The sequence below is a fragment of the Stylophora pistillata genome, chromosome 7 (assembly GCF_964205215.1).
Source record: "Stylophora pistillata chromosome 7, jaStyPist1.2, whole genome shotgun sequence".
NCBI lineage: Eukaryota > Metazoa > Cnidaria > Anthozoa > Scleractinia > Pocilloporidae > Stylophora > Stylophora pistillata.
The window spans coordinates 9913681-9928180 of NC_142525.1; the positions used below are offsets into that span (position 1 = coordinate 9913681).

A 14500-nucleotide genomic window follows, 5' to 3' on the forward strand; every position below is an offset into this window, starting at 1 on the left:
TTCCCCTGCCCTGTTCTAACTTCAACCCCTAGTCTTCTACCCAGAGCTTCCATTTTAGTTACAGACAGTCAGTAACTTGGTTATCATGACAAATCTTCTAACTGACCACAAGTGGTCTACTAATCGGGGACAGTTATAATTACACTAAAATCTAAAAATCGCACTAAGATATTCAGTACAGGTGTATGATGAGTGGTCAACCATGAAACAGGTCTGTAGGGATGAATATTAGTTGATTGATTTTTTTCTGCTTATCACACGTTATACTCGCTCTACTACATGTATCGAGCACTGTTTTACGGGTACCAAGTTGAACCCTTCTAACAGGTGTATAAATATATAGATTACGATGAAATTTTTACAATAAGTTAAATTGCCTATACTTGTGACTAAAATTAATTGGTACTTGACAATTTTAATAAAATAACAATTAAGCTCCTGCCAACCACAAAGGTGACAGTTTATGCAGCCGTCATTAGTAATTAATAATGTAGCCGGATTGTCCCTCCTGATATTTGCTTCAAATGTTGATAAGGGAGTTATGGCCCTGTTCGTACTCGATCGTTTTGACCAAAGGAACAGACCAAAGGAACGGCCCAAAGTATCTAAGCGAGCGCTTCTCAAATTTTTACAGAATTTATACTATGAATAAAAAAGTCAGTTACACGGTAAGATTCTCTCCTAATTGAAGGAGAACATGCATTTGGAAGAGATACTGGAGAAAAGACATGACAGTGTAGGGGTTGGAAAGAAAAATGAAAAACATGAACATCTAATTAAATATAGTGAAACCTTCCGTTACTTAACCACCTGAAATGTCAAATGTACGTGGTTGCTGGCGGAAGATGGTCGCTTACCAGAGGTCAGGGCCATAGGGGGTCCAATTTTCGGGTACTTGATTAATTTGTTATTCCAAGTGGTCCTGTCCAAATTCTTCCGGGAACGGAAGCAAGCAAAAATTCACACGGTACTAAGCTATTTCGGGAGACACTTTCAGTGGCACCACTCTTACGACATTTGTTGAAAAAGTTTTCAGTTTACGCCCGAGATCCATCTTTTTCCCAGGGCCCCACCCTAACGGAGGGAAAAGGCCTTGGGAGCGAGGTTGTTGAGAGATAAAAGTCAATCGTCTGTCAAGGGTCGCTTACGGGAGGTCCAAAACAAATGAAAAAGGTGGTCGCCATCGAGAAGTGGTCGCAAAAGGAGGTTCGAATGTAGTCATTAATCTACCTCGTGTTGAAAGAACAAACACGAAAGGAAAAAAAGAAAAAAACCAAACAACCTTATTGCTTTACTTTGGAAAAGGGCTTTGAATTTGGTTTTGCAAAAGGTTCCTACCAGAGAACCTTTAGGAAACCATCTTTGCAAGTCAAACCAAAGTGAAGGGGCCAGGCTGTTGTTGATGAAGGAGGGTGGAAAATAAAAAACGCACAAAAAGAACGCACAGGTACAGAAGGATACGGAAGCGTGTACGGGGACTGGTAATGACGACGTTAATTTATTCTGACGACCGCTGATCAATATTCTGTTTGTTCATTATCAACCGCGCTTATTCGATTTTTCGATTTTTTCCTCGTTATATGTGAAATATGGAAAATATGGCGTAAAGTCCGAGAAACGAGCACTGTTGCCATCCTCTCTGTGTACCTTGATATGATTTCAAGACAAAACAGGCCTCAGGCAAGCTGAATCTTCGTAGATGTGATTTTAAATTGTTTGTGTAAGGTACTTTCGAGACGTGTTTGTTATCTACAACTCGGTCAACGACAGTTCAACACGGAAATTTGTGCATTCTTGTGGCTTACGCTTACGTTGTGGACAACAATTAGATTGTGGAAAAGGTATTTTAAATCATTGTTTCGAATTTCTTTGCGGACTCAAACGACGATGGAAGAAAGTGATCCATTCTTCAGATAAATGTCGAGTCGGCAGTTTGCATACATTGATCCAAAGTAACGCTGGCCGCCGATTCATGGCGCATCTCTCTCCGATTTTGAAAGCGAAGGTCGACGAACTGTTTCTCAGATGGTTGTCTACGCCCGAGACTCAACGAGTTCTGAGAAATGACTTGAACAAGTTAATACAAGGCCGACCCTTGTCGCCAAGGCAATTGTCAAGTTCTGGTTCGACAAATGCAATAGGCGGCGCTTGTAGGCCCATTTCGCCCCCGGCTCCGCCAACCAGCTCTCCGAATCAATTATTGCGGTCGCCACGAAGCCCTCGAGAACGATCTTCGCGAAGACCAGGGTCTAAATCGCCTCCGCGTTCTCCCAGGTTAGAGAACAATGAAGGGACGAGGTATCCGATGAAGGATAAACATTTCATCTTCAATAATGTGAGAATCTTCTCAGGGTGCGCGGCGCACTTGCCGCAGTTTCATTTCCCGCTTGGGAAGCCAGAAGATTCTCCATCATGTGAAATTACGTTGTCCAAGGTCGCTCAGATATTCAAACTATACGAAAGCGGTATTCCCAAAGAGGACTTTGGATCTGTGGCCAAGGTATTTTTACTTTCCTGTGTGTTTTTGACTACTTTCTTCAGTTAAGTTCAATATGGAACTTGAAACCGAGTTTTTGTAGCGTGACTATTGTTTATAAGTTAGCTGCAGCGGTTACTGTTAAACGAGGAAGCCAGTCTGTGACCTCTCAAAAAAGCACGATACTTATGCACGCACGATGAAAAATTCAACGATTCCACCTTAGCTAGTCTTGTGTTGTGGGTTTTTTGTACCGATGGTCTGGAATTCTTCCGAGATACAAAGCAGAGTTAGATTTCGACAAAATTTTTTCCCTAATGGAAACTTATGCGTGAACGCAGTCAGGCGTTGTTGTTTTCATGTATTACGGTCACGTTCAGCCAAATTTTTCAAACCGACATTTAAATAGACACTTTCTTTTGACGTTTGCCCAGAAAAATACAGCTTATAGGTGACGGAAATGGCTTAAGGTTATTCAAACAATCATTTAAATCTGTCTTAAAAGTTTGTTTGTCTACTCTACTCGCCTGAAAGCAAACGATCACCTATTTTCTAGACAATCTCTTGAACCTGTCGAACGATCAATATGTCACTTGGAGGAAGGAGGCACTTGAAAAATAAAAGCAGGCCGCTGAAAAGGTTTATTTTAGTATTTGCCCTGTAATCGGGCCTGTGTGACATGTCAAGTAAAATTTTGAAGTAGTCCGAAAACTCGCGTGGGCTTCTATTGTTACGCAACGTTCGGTTTCGAAGCATGTTATTTCATTTTCGTTGTTCACGCGCAGTGGTCCCGATTAAGCTTCATTCTTATCACTGGGAAAGGTTTAAGAGAAAACTCTTTGTAAAATGACCAGATGAAGACTCTATTTAAATTCAAACCATTTTAACGATGGCTTAGAAAACCCGTTAGTTAAACCGATTTATAGACAGCTTTAGTGTATAATTCAATTTCAGATTGGAAAAAGGTTATCTCCCTTTGTTCGTGCAAAGTTCAAATTATCGAACGACCTATTTTTAGAACGCTGTTTATACTTAAAACAATTTTTCTGGCAACCTGGAGTCAACATAATCTTGCATATGTTTTGACAGACGCGAATTAGTTTCGATGGAAGTCAGAAAAAGCGCGTAGATGTCTCCTAAAGGTAGCCAAAGGCTTCTGATGAAACGGTAGCCAAAAAGTGAAGGGATAATTTGCATACTATAGAACTTTTGAGTGTGCTCTAAACACAACTCTCTTCAATATTAATATCTTAAAACAGGTGAAGAATCAGAAATGATACGATCCAAAATAATATGTAGGTTTGTCGTTTTTAAAACTTCTTAAGTGCGAGGGCTTGCTTTCAAGGTTCATAAAAGACCTACAGACTGGCCAACATTTAGCACTTTACAACAAAAGAATTACGCTCTTTGAAAGTTTAAAAATATTTTCCCCCCAAGAATTCTGGTGAATTCTATGTTTTTAGTCTCAAAACAGAGAAAAAAATCTTTTTTTTACCCCTTTACATTTACAATCATAGTTGTTTGTTTATGAAAGATGTTACTCCCTCATTATGCAGTTGGGATTATGTGTAATTTCCCGTTTTTTTGCAATGACCGTTTTACTGGGTTTTCTAGAATTTAGCAAATGGCCATGTGGATTGAAGACTGATGTTCAAGTGATGAGGCATCACAAATGCAAAATTAGCATTTTCATTTGAAGTGAAATAAGCATGCCAATTATTTGCACTTCCCCACAAAAGTTGTATTTTTTTCCAAAGCTCATGCACAGATTTTGGACATGATAATTTAAATAATTCAGAATCTATAATTTTGACCATTCAATGGAATGGGAGTTTAATCTTTTTCGCTGAGACAATTTACAAGATAAGTTTAATATTTGACTATGCTAATCTAATCAACAACTTGTTTTTAATTTGAGGGTGATCTGCACACATCACTTACAAAAAGCTGGTAGGAATGTCAACACTTTGTTACTTATCAATCATTTTATTCTTCAAAGTAGCGCTTCTGAGCAAGCCTTTTTACCAAAAATGCTACTCTCAAAAAGTAATGGAAAACTCAAAAATCCTGGACACAATTTTTTAGTTCAATTTGTGTAGATCACATTCTGCTGAAAAGCAAAAGGAGGAGATCAAACTAATCTTGTAAAATGTCCAGGCTTGAAAGAATAAGCTCCCATTTAAAATACGAAATTAAGTAAATTAAATATTCCAAATCAGTGTTTATTAAGCTTAGAGAAAAGTTGTATTTCTATAGGATGGTGTGCATAACTTTCATGCTATTACAGTTTAAATAAAAAGGCTAAGTATCCTCATGTGGTGCAACTCCCAGAAGTAATTAACAAGTAACTTCCACCTATAATACCCATACATTATTTAGCAACAGGTAGCGGGAATACTCAAACTTATTCGGTAGAAGTTTCGAAGACAAATCAGAAAAAGTAAAGACAATAAAAAGTTATACAAGTATACTAAACATTTCAGATCATTTGTGCTTAAGGCATCTGGCAGTCAAGTATCAGTGGATAGTATCAGTCAAAATATAGAATCAGTGTCAGTCAAACTTCGGCCAATACTCTGACTACCAACATTTGGACGGAATATCAGCTAATACTTGACTGACACTTGACCAACATTTCTGTCACTCGGTCAGTTCTTTTTAATGAGTTCTATCTTCTCTACTCAAAAAATACATTAATTTATTTTCTGTACCCCTTTTGAAATTCTTCTTTCTTGTACCTTGTTGTTATGGGGAAGAGGCATAGAAATGGCTGCCGTTCCAGCAAATGAACTGTTAACATTACTCAATGATATATAGAACTGACAGTCAATGGATTCATCAATGACACTTAACAGATCTGCTGCCAACTGTTGAATATGAGATAATGGTCGAGGTGTTGGCTGACTTACTAACCATGTAACAACTGATTGCTGATTTTCACTTGATGTCATCAAATTCAAAAATCCGAAAATATAGAGTCATGAAAATTTTATCTTCATCAGGCACATAAAGGGTCTTAATTCATATTTGTTTTCAAATGTAGCATGTTTGGTTTTGAAACCAGTGCAGTTTGATGTTCAGAGTTACGGTGGTTGCGTGACATAAAGCTCTGATTATGTTTGTCAAAAAAATTAATAGAGACCTATCGGGGGATTTTTAGCCTTTTAAGGAAATGAAGTGGTAGAAAAAGTGTTTTTGTACATATTTGTTGGTTTAGTGTAAATAATCAGTGGGCTAGATAGCCAAAGTAAGTTCCAGATGTCTTACACTATTTCAGGCTGCCATGTTTGTGGACAAAGATATCCACCAACATGATGGGGCTCTGTAAATATGCGCAAAACATTTCAATGAATATCTTAAGTTTGGGAAAAATAAGAGACCTAAAACTTGGAGAGGTGCTTCCTCAACCTATGTCCTATAACACGGCAATTTCTGAGCCTTATCCACTAAATTTCTTTCTTTTGATGCATAACAGTGAAAATGATCAATGATAGTGTGGACTCACAGTCCACCAACTTGACTAACAAGGTAACCGACCGTCAGCTGACCACCAGCCATTATTTCACCTAAGTATCGACTTTATAGCATCATTACCCATTTGGCAGACATGCTTTCAGCACACAAGGTCCAACATTTCTTGTGAAGTGCTTATACTAAGTTTTCTGGCTATCTTTATTTATTTCTTAGGCTTGTGGTTTACCGCTCTACTGGCGCGAACCTCTGTTTTCCGCAGCAGGAGGATATAAACATGGCTACGTTACATTACAAATGTTTAATGTCATGTGGAAAAGGTACTTAAAACTTGATTAGATTAGTTATATTATTGCAAAATGATTGTATTAATATCAGAGCTTCGGGTCAAAAACGAGAAAGTAAAACTAGCAAAAGCTGTGGAGTCAAGCCTAGTTGCATTTTCTCTCAAGAATTCTAGATTAAAAATGAGAAATGCTGCTGACAGAACTAATCATTAGGCTTTGTAGCCAGTGTTGGTAGAAAGCTGATTTTGATTGAATACTGGAAATAATTTAATCATTACTATTAGTGTCTATTTAATTTTATTTTTTTGCAGTTTGACATCTAATTATCATGATGATGCATCAAGATTTGTTCGACTTTTGAGTGCAAAAAACTCCCTAAATTATTTGGTTTCAGAAGACTTTATTCCCCTCCTGCAGGTAAAATATACTCCAGCATAACTGTACCATAGGGTAATTAAATCTCTCACTTAGCATGTGCAGTGCGGTGATTGGTCAATTTAGCAGGCCGTATTTTATTGTACAGCCTGCTGAATAAAAAAGTTTGAGTGGATTGGAGTCTTCCCTTCGAACTCAGAGATATGACAAATATCTTGGTTACTAACTTTGCCCTGCACTTTGGCAATAAAACCAAGCAAGAAAAAAAAAGGTCTGTAACTTACAGTACAGACCTTGCACTCAGTTGATAAGAGGTATTTTTTGATTAACATAATAATGAAAAGGGAATGTTTTAATCATGATTTAATTTCTTGACTTTTCTAAGAAGGTGATTGTTCTATCAGGGCTCCACACTAAGTTTTCAACTTACTAGCCAAGTGCTTTGCCGTAGGCTTGTTACATCTTGAATTTTACGACAATTTCAGTTTGTTTACTTGCCAAACTGGCTAGTGGAAATTGAAATCCACTTGCCAAAACTGAGTTTCTACTAGTCTGTGACTAGTGGACTACCGTTAGTGTCAAGCCCTGTCTATACACAATGAATACAAAACTTGAAGACTGCAGCTTACAACCTTTGCAACCTATCCAATGCAAAACTTGAAACCACGTGTGACTTGATGACTCACATCTCCCTGTCATTTACTTGTTCCGACGCTAAGACTTGCCATGTGCTGTTCAGCTTTAATTTCCAAAGGTCACAGATTGGGGATCAATGTTCATGAAATTGTCACCCAAAGTAAAATTTCAGTTACCAAAAGAGAAAGTTTCTTTAAGAGTTGGCAGATCGGGATAATTTTATATTCTACCTTTAGGACATTGTGCAAACACATCCTGGTTTGGAGTTTCTCCGAGACGCTCCTGATTTTCACTCCAGATACATCCATACTGTAAGTATATTTGAAAAAGCTAGAAATATAAGCTTATGCCTATGAGGAAAATAGGCTCTTTTACGTGAGCCACAAACTAGCCAAAGCAATGATTAATTTCAATCCTTACTCATTTTTTATGAAGGTCTTGTTAGTTTGTTACACAGGCTTATGCATTTTTGATGAATTGTGGCTTTACTGGTATTTACTGGTATTTTTTGCAAATTTTCTGTGCGTTTTTTAGATGTTCTCGCTGATAAGCCACACCCTTGATTTGCTATGAACATTTCTCTGAAAGACGGTGGAATAATTTATTGGTCAACAGAGTTGGACACTAACTTTTCAACTTACTAGCCAAGTGGCTTGGGACATTGTAGATGTTATGACCATTTCAATTTGTTTACTGGCCCAACTGGCTTGTGGAAATCGCAAACCATCAGCCAAAGCTGAATTTTCATTTTTCTGTGGCTAGTTGGCTACTGTTCGTATTGAGCCCTAGCCCATAGGGTTTTTTTTTTTTTATTTTTTTACAGTAAAATATTAAAATGCAAAGTTTTAAAGATGTCTGTTGGCTTCAAACATTTTCTTACTTAGAGATTGTTATGGGGACCCTGATACCTACCAGAGTTGAAAATTTGTTTGGAAACTCGAGTATGTGAACCAAGCATGATGTTGATTTTTTCACTTTTTTTTTCCTCAGGTCCTAGCCAGAATATTTTATTGTGTAAATAGTTCATGGACAGGACGCATTACAGTTCCAGAACTGCGGAATAGCAATTTTTTAGAAGCAAGTCAAACTCTAACTCTTTATCTCCCAAGACCTGATTATTAATTCTTTTAATTAATTAATGTATCAATTAATTTAGAATTAATTAACTGATTAATTTTTGTTGATTTCTTAAGAGAGTTCTCTTTTCCCCCTTTTTTGTCAATTCTCCCCTCTAAGTCTGACACATTTCCTTCTAAATTAGTTCATTAGAATTTGGTGGTGGATCAAGGTCTATAACAACTTCTACCTGATAAATTTGAGTTTTCTCATGACCTATTTACTGTATAATGTATAAGCATCATAGGGAGGAGTTAAATGTTAACCCATTAATGGCCGCAGCTTTTGTTGAAAACTGTGTTTTGAAGCTAGTCGAGCAGATTTCAGGTCACTGTTGTGGTTTTAAAAGCTCAAACTTACCAAAAACCCCTTGACAGCTTGTACACTCAACGGTCTTTCGATCCAAATGCAAAATGGCAGCCTGAAAATCTCTGGCACGCGCAGAAAGCAAACTTTCGAGATAGTTTTTGGGTTGAAAAGTAATGCCCCACTTACGACTTTTACTTTTCTCTCTTTCTCCTGCCCTTTTTTTCCCCTCTCCTTGCCTGAAGTTTCTCCTCACTTGCTGGAAATTTAGTAGGCTTCATTTTGGTGTAGAGATTTTTTACAGAAACTACTCATTATTTTCAAACCACATGCTCAGAAAGGTAGGTGGGTAATGGAACAAGATTTTCATCCAGATTTTCAGGTCAAAGTTACATGGTTTTCTGGCTATTTCTCCAATCTCCTTCACTCAATTGCGCTCATTCTGGTATCGTTTGTAAGATATTTTCAACCTGTTCAAGTACATGCTCAAATTCGTGCTCCAGGTTTAAAAGTGAGACGTCACAAGGCGTAGAAAGGGTGTGGGTCCCCATGGGCGCATACGGGCGCACTGGACGTCAATAGGTTAATCACATCTGGGGAGTCAAAGGGTTAAAGATGTTGTCCTTTGGTTGGCATGACTGTGAGATGCATTTATTTTTAGGAACTTTAGAAGACACTACATGTGTGTAACATATGACAGAATATGTCAGGGCTCGACACTAACAGTAGCCAACTAGCCACGGACTGGTAGAATTTAAGTTTTAGCCAGTGGTTTTTTATTTCCCCTAGCCAGTTTGGCTAATAAGCAAACTGAAATTGTTATAAAAAGTTGTCACTGGCTACTTGGCTAGTAGGTTGAAAAGTTAGTGTCGAGCCCTGTTAGTCAAAGCAAAATGATACAAACAACTACTCATTCCTTTGTTACACAATAAAGAAAATCTGATGATATTTTTTTTTTTCTCCCACACCAGGTTTTAGCCCGACTTGAAGAAGAAGAGGACATAAATGAGGTAAAGAAACACTGCAAATTATAAATTTGGAAAACAGCAGACAGCAAAAGAATGCCTAATTTTCTCTGTGATTCTACCCATGTATCAGAAACAGAAAAACCTCTTTGTTTCCCTTACCAGTGAAACCACCAATTAAAGGCAATAATGATAGATTGAAATGATTTTTAGTCCTCCCAGTGAAACTGGAATGAAGATATTTTTGCTTTTATGTAGCTTCAGGTATGTATTATTGTGACAGTTTGGAATCAGAATCTTAGAATGTACTTGTCACTGTTTTAATGGTTTGTACCTCATTGTCTTTCAGATCTTGGACTATTTTTCTTATGAACATTTTTATGTAATTTATTGTAAATTCTGGGAGCTGGATACGGACCATGATCTGCTGATCGATGAAAAAGACCTGATGAGACATAACAACCATGGTATGTGATGCTTATAATGCAACAATCAGTTTAAAACTTTACACCACCCCCCCCCCCCCCCCACTGTGACCAATGGGCATTTGACAATGACAGTTTGTCCTCAGGGGGTGGGGAGTAGAAAATTTTTTGAACCTTGCTTGGCTGGGGTAGGGAAATTGAAACAGCGAAATACACTTTTTAATTTAAAATAATAGAGGAGATTAAAGGTGAAGAGTTGGCTTTCATGAGTCACCATGGCTGAGAAGAAAATGTTCACGTTGTATGATGTTTACCGGCCAAAAACCAAACAGTGGAACCAAAAACTTGTAACGGTACCTAACTGTGCTAAGTGCTTCAATATTTGTTGATTGCACAAAGAACGGTTCTATAAACAATTGTGCTTGGGTGGGGTATTTGAACACAATTTGTGCAAGGTACTTTTTATATGTTATTGAAAAATGTATCATTCAATTTATTCTCATTGTTTATTATTTTCTATTTTGCCTTTAGCATTATCATCCAAAATAGTGAAAAGACTCTTCTCTGGGTGTGTCACACGGTAGGGATAAAATAAATCTTGTCATAGACCACTTTCATAAATGGCTGCCAGATTAATATTCTTTTGTTTAAATTTAAATTAGCCTTTCTGGCCTCGTTCTCCAGTACAAAATTCAAAAGAATACATTATCTCAAGCGAGGCCAGAAAGGCTAATTTAAATTTAAACAAAAGAATATTAATCCGGCAGCCATTTATGAAAGTGGTCAATAGTAATTATTACTTTTTAAAATGATTTCCTTGAAATTAATCTAGAAATCATTGCTGTAGGTCGTCTTTAGTCGTTTTACAGTGAAGAAAACAAAGACAAGTTTAAGATACTGCATAGTTTAAACAAGTAAATAGGAATTACTGGCACTTGTGCTTAAAAATGTATGTAGAGTCAAAATTGAATAGATGGTGTTTTGGTGAAGGAGGTCCAACTGTAAAAAGTAGTCTACTTAGTTTTCAGCACAACAGCACTTTGATTTGCTGTAATATGCCTTTTATTGTGCTGATGTAGGGGTGCCTCTTACATGGAGGGCAAGATGACTTATCCAGAATTCGTTTGGTTTCTTCTTTCTGAAGAGGACAAGAAACATCCAAGAAGGTGAGTAAATGTGCCTTTCATTTTTGTCTGTTTACAATAATTAAGCAGGCAGTAAGAAGCTGAAAAAATTGACGCACCTTGTCAGGTGAAGGTTAGTGAAAATTCGCCTCTTCGTGAAAACAAACGTGAACACTCATTGTGCCTTTGTTGGCCACAATAGGCTATTCTGGACCTTCCTCTTTTAGTATCACCTTCCTGTCTGTAAGAGGGTATAGGAAAACATGTGGCAAAAGAAAGTGAAAACATCTCTCGGGGGTAGGGAGGGTGGTATGATGTGGAGGAAGGTTTCAGTCATTTCCTTCTGGATGAGCCCGTTAGGAAGGAAGCCATTTATAAGCCGGTGAAGAGGTTTGGAGTGTTTGTCATTTGCTTCCTTTTCCTTCCACAGTATTGAGTACTGGTTCCGCTGTATGGATTTAGATGGAGACGGTGTACTGTCCATGTACGAATTGGAGTATTTTTATACCGAACAAATAACCAAAATGGATGTTCTTGGCATAGAGACGATGCTGTTTGAAGACTGTCTTTGTCAGGTTTGTCAATGTATATTAACAGAATTAAGTGGTAGTATCCATTTGCAGCTGCTATGCGAGTTTTTTGTCAATCTGAACAATTACTAGAAAATTCATGGAACAAGGGAATGGGCTTTTCATCTTTTTGTAAAGGATCTAAATTAAAAATTTGGCGCAGGTCGAAGTCCCCACTGCAGTTTTTCCAGAACTGGGAAAATGTTAGAGTACATGTAACTAGAATTGGGGAATGCTTGATAGATGGGATGACAGTAACCGTATGGGGATGGTAAATGTGGCAGAACTGATAACGATGGTGATGAAATTTGAGGATAACTATAACAGCTAAGTTTATTTATTTCCAGTCATTGCATATAACGTTTTATTTCCTTGTCTTCTCTCTCAGATGTTAGACATGGTAAATCCTAAATCTCCAGGTATGATCCTTGTCTTAAAATACCAAAAACAACTTCAAAATAACGCTATTGCTACTGTCTGTCAAAGGCAATACTCGTCTATGAAATTTAACTGTTTGTAAAAGCTTTTTGCACTTTTTACAAAATAGGATTATATCATTTTTTTTTCCCTACAGGATGCGTAACGCTGAGTGACTTGAAGAATTGCAAACTGGCCTACATTTTCTTCAACACATTCTTCAATTTGGATAAATATTTAGAATTTGAACAGAGGGATCCGTTTGCTGCAGCTAGGGTAGGAATCCTTTCTCAATTACTGTTTGAGTCATACAGTTAAGAAATATCGATCTCACACGATTGCAAGGGAAATTTCGGCTAAAAGAGAGGGACGCTTACTAAAAGGAGGGCGCATTATAGAGGCGCTTATTATTTTCCTGTAATGATTCCAATGTAGTTGAAGTTTAAAAAGTTATAATTAAAGTAGAGGAGGAGAGGGGCGCTTGTTTGCAATTATGGCCTTGGGGGTGGGGACTTATTAGAACGCAGGCGCTTATTACAGCATGGGCGCCTATTAGAGCGTGGGCCCTTATTAGAGCCTGGGCGCCTATTAGAGCGAGGGCGCTTATTAGAGCGTGGGCCCTTATTAGAGCCTGGGCGCCTATTAGAGCGAGGGCGCTTATTAGAGCCTGGGCACTTATTAGAGCCTGGGCGCCTATTAGAGCGAGGGCGCTTATTAGAGCCTGGGCGCCTATTAGAGCGTGGGCCCTTATTAGAGCCTGGGCGCCTATTAGAGCGAGGGCGCTTATTGGAGCGTGGGCGCTTATTAGAGCCTGGGCGCCTATTAGAGCGAGGGCGCTTATTAGAGCGGGGGCGCTCATTAGAGCGTGGACGCTCATTAGAGCGTGGATGCCTATTACGGCGTTGGCGCTTCTCAGAGCGTGGAAACTTAGTAAAGCGTGGGCGCTTCTCACAGCGTAGAAATATGGTGATTATTTAACGATGTTTTGAAAACTAATTTATTTGTTTATTAATTCAATCAAACAATCAATCAGTTTCTCAGTTACAACATGGCACTTAATTATTAGGATTTACAAGAAGGCGATTGTAACGAACGGTCCGACTGGGAGAGGTATGCTCAAGAAGAATACGACTTGCTGGTGGCTGAAGAAGGAGCCAATGAACAAACAGAAGGGTAAGGCCACGTGACTTAAACCCGCTAGACATTTGTGAGCATTTGGCACGGTTGCATGGTAACTACGTCCAGGTTTAAGCCATGGTTGCTATCAGTCAGAAAAACGGCCAAATACAACAGGAAAAAACAACAAATTCAAAACCCCCTCGATGCTAGAGAATAGCTGAAAATTCAATTTTGAACCAGGGAAAAATTGAAATTTGTAGGAAAAAAAGAAAATTTTTTGTTGAAAATTATGCTTTTTTTTTTTCTAATTAGTTGGCACTTTTTTTTGCAGTTTATACGAGGATGACTTCGACGAAGATGAAGACCTGGCTGAAGGAGATATCATGGCGCTGAAAGGACTCGAAAATGATGACGAACTTGGTATTGGAAACAATAACAAGAATAAACCCTGGATAATGGTCACTGGAATAGATGATGACGTAGATGATGATGATGATGATGATGACGACGATGACTTTTATTGAGTAAACTACGTTTGCAAAGAAAGAGTCTGACATGTAGAGTGGTTCTCTCGAACCAAGGTAGAAACTGCCCCGAAGTATTTCACTAAGAGAGTCCCAGAGGCATGATTTGCTCAGAATGGGGACTAAATTCAATCCCTCGTAAATAACTAGTAGGCAGTTGGTAAACGAAGAAGGAAGTACCCCAACGCTTGTTCCAGTTAAAATCATGATAACGTTTTGTTCGTTAACAAAATAGGAGAGTTAGTAAGTGAAAGGGCCCATAAAGTTACACTGCCGTGACAGCAGAACGTGACCCTTAAAGTTGTCACCCTCAGCTCAGTGTCCAGGGCCATAGAGCCGTTCCCTCTCCGATCAACTTTCTTGCTCTCCTAGAGTGTAAGGTTCTATTTTAGTATTCGATGGTATTGTTTAGAGGTTTATTATCGTAAATGCTCTAAAAATTGTTCGGCATAGATAAAGGGGAAATTTTGTGGGCGCGGTTGCGTCACCAGAATTCATAGATCTTTTTGTACCAAGGAGAAAATAATAAAAAAAATTAGTAATCGATGTTAAGAAATTTGCGAGGAATGTTCTTTGAACTTAGATAACTTCTTCAAACCCACTCAACTGTTACAGTGGAACCTCGATTTAACGAAGCTCTATATAACGAAGTCCTCAGTACAATGAACCTTACTTCAGTTTCAGCCCGCC

At 38.2% G+C, this 14500-nt stretch overlaps 1 protein-coding gene across 1 annotated transcript; it reads left to right on the forward strand.

Annotated features, from left to right (window-relative positions):
• Positions 1-1554: 1554 nt before the first annotated feature.
• On the forward strand, positions 1555-14366 carry LOC111342457 (serine/threonine-protein phosphatase 2A regulatory subunit B'' subunit beta). Its single transcript, XM_022949542.2, has 14 exons — positions 1555-2500; positions 6164-6267; positions 6546-6651; positions 7482-7556; positions 8236-8322; positions 9639-9677; positions 9982-10099; positions 10589-10637; positions 11137-11223; positions 11612-11756; positions 12139-12169; positions 12325-12443; positions 13234-13340; positions 13618-14366. Exons 1-14 carry the CDS (start codon positions 1973-1975, stop codon positions 13808-13810), a joined length of 1788 nt encoding a protein of 595 aa, XP_022805277.2. The 5' UTR covers positions 1555-1972; the 3' UTR covers positions 13811-14366.
• The last annotated feature ends 134 nt before the right edge of the window (positions 14367-14500 follow it).

Excerpts from the sequence above, each read along its gene's own strand:
- LOC111342457 (XM_022949542.2), top strand. The coding sequence starts at position 1,973 with ATGGCGCATCTCTCTCCGATTTTGAAAGCGAAGGTCGACGAACTGTTT. Across the intron at positions 11,224-11,611 it reads GACAAGAAACATCCAAGAAG|TATTGAGTACTGGTTCCGCT; the intron begins GTGAGTAAATGT and ends TTCCTTCCACAG. Across the intron at positions 12,170-12,324 it reads GGTAAATCCTAAATCTCCAG|GATGCGTAACGCTGAGTGAC; the intron begins GTATGATCCTTG and ends TTTTCCCTACAG.